Below are 7,916 nucleotides of genomic sequence, written 5' to 3'. Positions count from 1 at the left end.
TAATGACACAGTAGAAATAAACAATGTAGTCTGTGTTTGCATCAAAGCCAAACATAAGGCAATTATAAGCAGGAAAACCGCAGGAATTGAAGATTCTCGACATGCCAGATGAACGCCACACCTATCTGAGAATTGAAAAGTAAAAAATATTTTACATCACCTGACCACACCTGCTATTGTTCCCCATCTTATTTTTGGGGCTTTACTGTATGAGCTGTTGATCCAAAATGTCCAACAACAACATAAAGGTTTGTCTCTACATAGGTCTAAACCAAGGGGTCTCAAACTCCATCAACAACAACAAAACAAAGGTTTGTCTCTACAGAGGTCTAAACCAAGGGGTCTCAAACTCCCGGCTCGGAGGCCACCTGAAGCCCATCGACCGTTCATATCCGGTCCGCAGCTATATTCTGAAAAAATCATTTTAGCTAATAACAAAAGGACAGGAGATGACAAGCACCGGCAGGTTCAAGAATGACGGACATTTGACAAGTGCGCAGTTACAGTGGCTACATTGGTGTCTGATGTAACAAAGAAGACGTGTTTTAACACATTCTTAAAATCAGACTCACACTTTATAAATTCTATCATTCACTTTTTGACCGATCATCATTGCGTCACCATGGTGGGAGAACGTGAACATTTGTACAAGTTTCAGCGACCGTCAGACACGATGATCTGGGCACGTGGACTTTTCTCATTTTCTTCAGGCTGAATAAAACAAGTCGACATGTTTCTGAGACGGCAGCACACTTTAACTTAAACATGTCTCTCAAACAGGCTCACACACTCTTGGCAGCGCCATCGTCCCCAGCCAGGAGAAACGTTAGTCAGGTATCAAATGATGCTAAAGTACACACTTCCTCCAAATCTGATATTTTCTTTTACTACGGGGGCTCAGGTGTTTTTCTTTGCAAGCTAAATATTTTCTTTTTTGCTGGTGGGCACTTGTATTTTTAGCACATTGATATATAGAGTCACATTGTTAGGATGATCAGCTGCTGTTCCACTACAGGTGCTATGCATTAATCTGAAGTAAAGACAAACACTTTTGTCGATTGCTCAAAATGTACGAATAGCAGAAGGGAGTTTTTGTTTTTAAATGACTGAATACTGACTCTCGCTGACTTCCTAAAACATATACACAAACGAAGACGTTAAAAAATTACTCACTTAAATAACATCAATAAATCACAGCGCAGCCTCGCATGTTTCCAGAACTCAGACAACCGCTGGCTGCTCAGGCAATCACAGAGCAGGGGATTAGATGAAGCATCACAGATGCACGGCTCGTCGTTGCTCTTATCATTGAGTGAGTGTTTAACTTTTTAGCAATCACAGGGTACAATGAAAGGTCAGAATTCTCCCATCTGAGTAAAAAAGTCTTTCTCACTGCAGTCTCACTTCCTCCAGGGTGAATCCTGCGGCCCATGTTTGTACAAAGATGACATTTCCAATGTGAATCTCATGCATGTAATGCTTGAAAATGCAGCCTAAACCCTGGCTCTGTCCCTAAATGGGAGTGCGTAACACGATCAGTCTCAAATGAGGCGTGATACAAAAGACTGATGAGTGCTGAGATCACGGTCTGCTCCACCCCCCACCCCCCCAAAAAAAAAAAAAACCAGCACAGAAAAGCTCAGACCATGTTCATGTAGGGCACAAACACCAACATGGAATTCAGAGGAAATCACACAGATTTCTTCATTGCAACATAACTGAAAATGACGATGACCTTCAATGTTAGGCTGAAAAAAAAAAAAAAAAGTTTCTGTAAATAGTTGTTGACTTGTGTTTCATGCTTTCCAGAGCAGGCTGAAAACTATTTAGATTTAAAAAAGCCACAAGACACTGAAACCATCAATCATCTGCTTGACTGAGTCACAGCTGAACAGACAGACAAGTGTGTGTGTTTGTGTGTATATGTGTGTGTGTCTCACTTCACTTTTCACTAGTGATTATCAGTGTGGCATAATCAAGAAAAAAAAAAAAAAATGTGGCATAATCAAGAAAAAAGAAAAACTCCGGGCTTTTCCACAGTTTTATAGGAAGCGAGGTTCAAAAGCCTGATGCAGACAATAAGACGATTCATCCTGGAGCTGAGGATGTCGGGGACGGAGGGCTGAGAGCGTAACTGTGAGCTCCGACAGAACTCATAAATGCTGAGACACATTTAGCCGACATATGGTTTGCGTTTGGCCAGAAGAAACAATAATCAAATCCGTTGATCTTCTTCTTGCTGCAAGGATGACTGCTAATATAAAAGTCTGTTCCGTCTAATCATAATTTAGGATGGGGCTGTAATTACCTCCGCCCTCTCACAACAACACTTTGTCTAAACAGGACAGAGCCGGCCTCCACGCAGACACAGGCTCCGCTTACCACGGCCGTGGGTTTGAACCTGCTCTGATAGACAGATGTACTTCGTTGTTCCCAAGGTGATGAGGTCATGACGTTTGGGTTACTTTATCGTAAACATTATAAAACATATTCCAAACGTACAGGGACTTTTGTCAACAGGCTCGGAGTTGCCACAGTTTCACACGTTCAACCTGAGCGAGCCAACGTCACGCTAACCCCCACCCGTGAACTCCCACGTCCCACGCCTTGTTAACATCAGCGCACTGGCTTGGCGAGTGCTGCACCCGCTGCACATCACATCACTTCACTTCACTTCACTTCACACGGCCTTCGTGTGCAACAGACACTTTGATTGTGCTGTTATTTACAAACTGGGACACGGATCCAAGTGAGTTCTGGGTCTAATTAGCAGACCCTAATCCACAACTGCAAACAACAGAGCTCTCAGTGCAAATAGACTGAACGGCACTTCATCAAAGGGATGCTCCAGAGGAGCCAAGTAGAAACAGCATCGTTTGAGAATTACGGCCTTTTTATTATCCTCCAGTGTAACACTAATAGGTCAAATTTACCAGAATGAAACGGTTGCTGTAAAAGTGAATTAATCAGGGTTATAATTCCAGTCTGGAGAAGGAAATAAAATGACTATGTTAGTTATGTTTCACAAACTCTCCTTGCAGGGAAGCACTTTTGAAAGATGACAAATCATCATAAGTTAGTCTGCAACGCAAAGGAGGAGGTCGTGAACAAAAATGGTAATAATTGGAAACACGATTGCCATGAACTTAAATAATGAAAACAGTGTGTGTTCTGCGTTATAATAATTGATTCAGTCTGCTCTTTGGTTTAAAATGTAAATACATGCCTATGGATACAGACCAAACATGAAAATGTACTAATGTAACTGTACAAGAAATCACTTCAGTTGTAAATCTAAAATACAAATTTAAGATATTTTATTCATTAGGTTTTTTTTATTTAAAAGTAAAGCATAAATAGATTTTGGTTATATATGTTTTTCAAAAAACTCTGTAGACCTTAAATTTTCTGGCAGAGAAAAGCTCCGACGACAAGTCCCAAAAACATAACCACCATTTATATTTGAATCCTGTCTTTAACCAGAGCTGCTGCTTCTCAAAACAACCACATAAATGGATCTGAACCGTAACTTTGTATGAAAAGTGTAACTGTCCAGATTTTGCACATCTTCAGCAAAGTACTGTTTCGTTTGAATAAAACACAAGGAGTGTATGTTGGCATAGACAGCACTTTTTAAGTCATGCATGTTATGATTAAAAATCCACTTCTGTTTGTTTTTTGGTCTTTTTCATTTCATCACCCCTGAATCTAATAACACTCCTCCAGATTTTAAACTAATTTCAGTGACGTTAACTAACAAATACACGTCCATCACATGTCACAGTATCACTTCAGCATCACTGAAATCAGGAACCTACCTTGCACCGGTGGCAGAGGGAAGCAGGAGCGCGGAGCTTTGGCCGCATTCAGTCGCTTGTTACCGGGGCTGGAACTGTTCATTTGCGTCGGGATGTCATGGAGGCTCCGGGAAATCTGAGCTCCAAAAGCAGAGCTGTTCCGACGCGCACACGCGTCCGCCTTGGCGCTCCCGTACACGGAGAGGGTCACGCCGGTAAAGTCCGTGAAGGCAGGGGTCTGACAGTGGCTGACCATGGCGTACACCGTGGAGAAATCGATCACTTTGCGTTCACATGCAGCGTCCAGCCGCCGCGCACCCACACAGACTATACCTGCAGGAGGGGAAACAGCGGTCACGTGGACGTAAACGGTGCAGTCAGTCAATTGGACGCGTTTCGCCGCAAAAGATGCGCTCAATCAAGGGTGATTATCGAAGTGAGTGAAGAGACAGATCCTTCCCAGAAAACACCCACCTTATCGGGCAGACCTGTGAGGAGCAGACCGGTTCTCATTGTGAGCAATGTCATGTTTAACGAAGTGGAGGGGGAAGAATTTGCAATCCACATCGACAGCATCATCTCCACTGAGAATCAATCAGAATCAATGATTCAGTCTCTCTCTCTCTCTTTCTCCCTCCCTCTCTCTCTCGTTCTCTCTCTCCCCCTGATTTCACCCCAACAGCACAAACGTTCTACGGTATTAAGAAGAACCAGTGAAGATCGAGTCAGAGTTCCTGTGGGAGGACAGGGTCTGTGTGAAAACCACTACGTCGTCGTAAATCGGAGCCGGGACGTAAAGTTGGGGGAAATCCTCCGGTGTGTCTTTGACCCCATACGATCTACGAATAATGAACAAAAGCCAGGCAGTTCCAAACCCTGGGTCTGGACCCAAAACTGGCTCAAATGATTCTGTCAAAATATTCATGTCTAAATGTGTATAATTGTTGTTTTATTTCATTGAAAAATAGAATTGAATACTAAAGGTTTATCCACTCAGTTGTGTGCTTACGTTTTGTCCGTTTTTTACCATTAAGAGATGTAATTTGGGGGTTCGAAATGTTAGAAATTGCCGAAACCAACAGCAGATGGCAGTAATGCCATTTTTGTATTTCTTCTTTTTTCTACTGTGCTCAGAAAATGGGGCACAAAGGTATAACTTTACACCAAATAAAGTTAGTAAGACTTATTAACCTGGTTTTAAACCATTTACTGTATCATTATCAAACAGCTGAATGATTAAAGTTTGAAATGTAGCCCTTTTTAATTTTAATTTAATTTAATCAGTTTCTAGTATCTACAAGTTTTAACCATGGTTTTACCCGTTTTAAACTCATGTTTTAAGGTTTAGAGAATACAGTTGAGAATAAAATGTTTACTAAGCTCACAGTAATGTACATTTTTCTTTGTTTTGTTTTTTTAAATTGCTTACAGAAGTATTTTAACAAAGTATTTAAAAAAACAACTAGTTATATAACCAGTCATACCATAACTATGATTAGAGATAGCTAGATCTAGATCTACTAGAAACTATATGTAGATATTTTTATGATATACTTTATGAAACTCTCCAAGAAGACAACGACAAATGACAATGATAAAGAAACACGTTTGGAAAAATAAATAAATGTATAATGTTTTTGAATAATAATACATTTTTGTTATGTAAGTAGAAGTTTCTTTAAACATGTTTTTTTTACATAAAAAATATATAAACGTTTCTTTCCAACGATACCAAAACAAGCCCAGTTCAGCGCAGGATGGTGTATGGAGGGTGTATGCAAATACTGGCTAGCAGTGCCCTCTTGTGGTACGTAAATGTAGGTAACAGCACTAAAAAAATGTACATAGAACACATAAAAGATTAAGATTGTATTATTTAACGTGTATTATTTTGACATTTACGTCACTTATATCCCGAAAAGACTAACAAAGAGCCGACTTATTTTTGGTAAATATTTAAATTCGTCTAGCCGTTTATCATTTAACATTCAAACATAGGTGCTGCCATTTAATGGCTGATTCGTTTGTATTGCTAGTTTGATTGTGATATAATAAACAGGGAGGGGATGGGGGAATAAAGTAAAACTATTACTATTTAGTACAACGACTGGAAAAAGTATACATTTACACATCTTAATAAATGGTGCTTTAAATGACAACTATATCGAAAATAATAGTCTGGAACACTTTAGCAGTGTTGCTAACACAAACAAAACACAACAAACTTAATGGTTTATACTGTAATTTAGTCTCTGATATAAAAGGTTTTTTATTATTATTATTTGAACATTAATGTACCGCAAAGGACAACCTTAAAGACAAAATTTTGACGACTCATTTTAAAGTAACGAAATACATCATCGCCTGCGAGAACGGGGATAACATATAGTTTGTGAGAGTACGTGTTGACGTCACGGTCATGGAGGCAGCGGCAGTAACAAAGTCGGAGTAAGTGGGCGGCAACCGCCATGTTACATAAAATCACGGCAGTGGGTCAAAGAAATACTCACAGACAAACGTTGATCGTTGAACCGCTGACATGTTCCTACAGAAGCTGCTGCTCTACCTGAGCACAGCCGGCTTACTCTGTTATATGGCGACGCTTTACATCACATTAAATGTACTACATCTCTTTTTCCCAAACTTCGTCAAGAGGGTAATTCTCAAAATAGGCGAGAGGACCACCATGACCCAGAATCAGTCATTTAAGTACGAGGACTGGGGGCTGACCTTACTGTCCACCACCTTCGTCAAGACTGCGTTAAAAAACAGTTGGACGTCCCTGAGACAGGAGGCTTTTGTCGGGAAGCCAGCTCCGGACACTCCTGTGGTGACCATAGACGGGGAGAAAACCAGCCTGTTGAAATTTCTGAGACGTGAGTTGGTCCTTTTAACACCGTTTTAACATTTTATAAGTAAAACAACAATCTGGGTCCCAACAGCTGGCTGGGGGACCTTTACAGGGTCATTTGGTACCATTAGTCTGCATGGTGTTTTATTTTGAAAAACGATTTAAAAACTCTTTTTAGCACTGTTTTGTATCCGTTAATAGGAACTTAAACAAAAAACTGCATTTAATAGTAAATATCACATATTATGCATAATATAAAATAATAATTATGTCATATTAATGTATGTAATTATTGATTTATATATGATGGACTCCCCCTCAGACTCACATCTTTGACATAGAAATCATACCTGACATTACTACAATAACAACGGAGATGACAGATTATTTAAATGAATCCGGTATATTGAAACAGTATTCCCATAAAAACACTTGTTCTGGATAAAAACACTAAGGATTCATTTTTCTTTCTTCTTCAGACAACAGACCACTGGTGCTGAGTTTCGGGAGCTGCACCTGACCCCCGTTTATGTACAAACTTGATGAGTTCAAGCAGCTCGTCAAGGATTTCAGCGACGTAGCAGACTTTTTGGTGGTCTATATCGCTGAGGCTCACTCAACAGGTGACTGCTGCTGCTCCCGTAGTTGTGTAGATAAACGATAGGAGCCTCAGAAAATCATTGTCCTTAAGATCATCGAGGAGATGTTTCTCACAAGACAAGAAGAAAAATTGCAGTAAAAAAAAAATCATCAGCACTTTTTATTGTAAAGAAAGTCTTTAGCTCTGTGGTTCGTTTTCATGTTAACTACTGAAGTCAAGATAAGAAGACGTTTCTTAACTCAGGTTTAGCGCCATCTTTTGTGTCCTTTTGTAAATTGTATTTTTTTTTCTCAGATGGTTGGGCCTTCAACAACAACATTGACATCAAGCAGCACCGCACCCTGGAGGACCGGCTGTCTGCAGCACGGATCCTGGTTGAAAAGGATCCACTGTGTCCCGTGGTGGTGGATGATATGAGTGATGACACTGCCAATAAGTATGGTGCTCTGCCGGAGAGACTTTACATGCTTCAGGCAGGAAAAGTTAACTACAAGGTGAGAACTGTGCAGACTTAAGACAAGTCAGTCTAATTAAAGCTAAAACCCCAAAAATATGGGCGTATGTATTATTAGACAAGGCCAGTCACGCAATTCTGTGCGGAAGAAACACAGAGATGTCGTAACATTTTTTGGCAAGGTGCCAAAAGAACAACATGTAACATGAATTT

General features: G+C 40.2%; 2 protein-coding genes across 2 annotated transcripts in view; one reads left to right on the top strand and one right to left on the bottom strand.

The window, feature by feature from the left end:
* Positions 1 to 4,467, bottom strand: part of glis1b (GLIS family zinc finger 1b) — a 61,525-nt gene extending 57,058 nt beyond the window's left edge. The window contains exon 1 of the mRNA XM_025054281.1: positions 3,819 to 4,467. Coding sequence (XP_024910049.1) covers positions 3,819 to 4,053 — 235 coding nt within the window. The 5' untranslated portion in view covers positions 4,054 to 4,467. The remainder of the gene's footprint in view (positions 1 to 3,818) is intronic.
* A 1,821-nt stretch (positions 4,468 to 6,288) lies between these two features.
* On the top strand, positions 6,289 to 7,779 carry dio1 (iodothyronine deiodinase 1). The gene is made up of 3 exons (XM_025054276.1): positions 6,289 to 6,673; positions 7,128 to 7,271; positions 7,544 to 7,779. The coding sequence occupies exons 1-3, from the start codon at positions 6,337 to 6,339 to the stop codon at positions 7,762 to 7,764; spliced, it is 702 nt and encodes a 233-aa protein (XP_024910044.1). The 5' UTR covers positions 6,289 to 6,336; the 3' UTR covers positions 7,765 to 7,779.
* Positions 7,780 to 7,916: the final 137 nt, after the last annotated feature.

Source organism: Cynoglossus semilaevis, chromosome 2, assembly GCF_000523025.1.
Source record: "Cynoglossus semilaevis isolate Cse_v1.0 chromosome 2, Cse_v1.0, whole genome shotgun sequence".
NCBI lineage: Eukaryota > Metazoa > Chordata > Actinopteri > Pleuronectiformes > Cynoglossidae > Cynoglossus > Cynoglossus semilaevis.
Note: the sequence above shows the minus strand (reverse complement) of the source record. Positions and strands in the feature narration are given on the sequence as shown.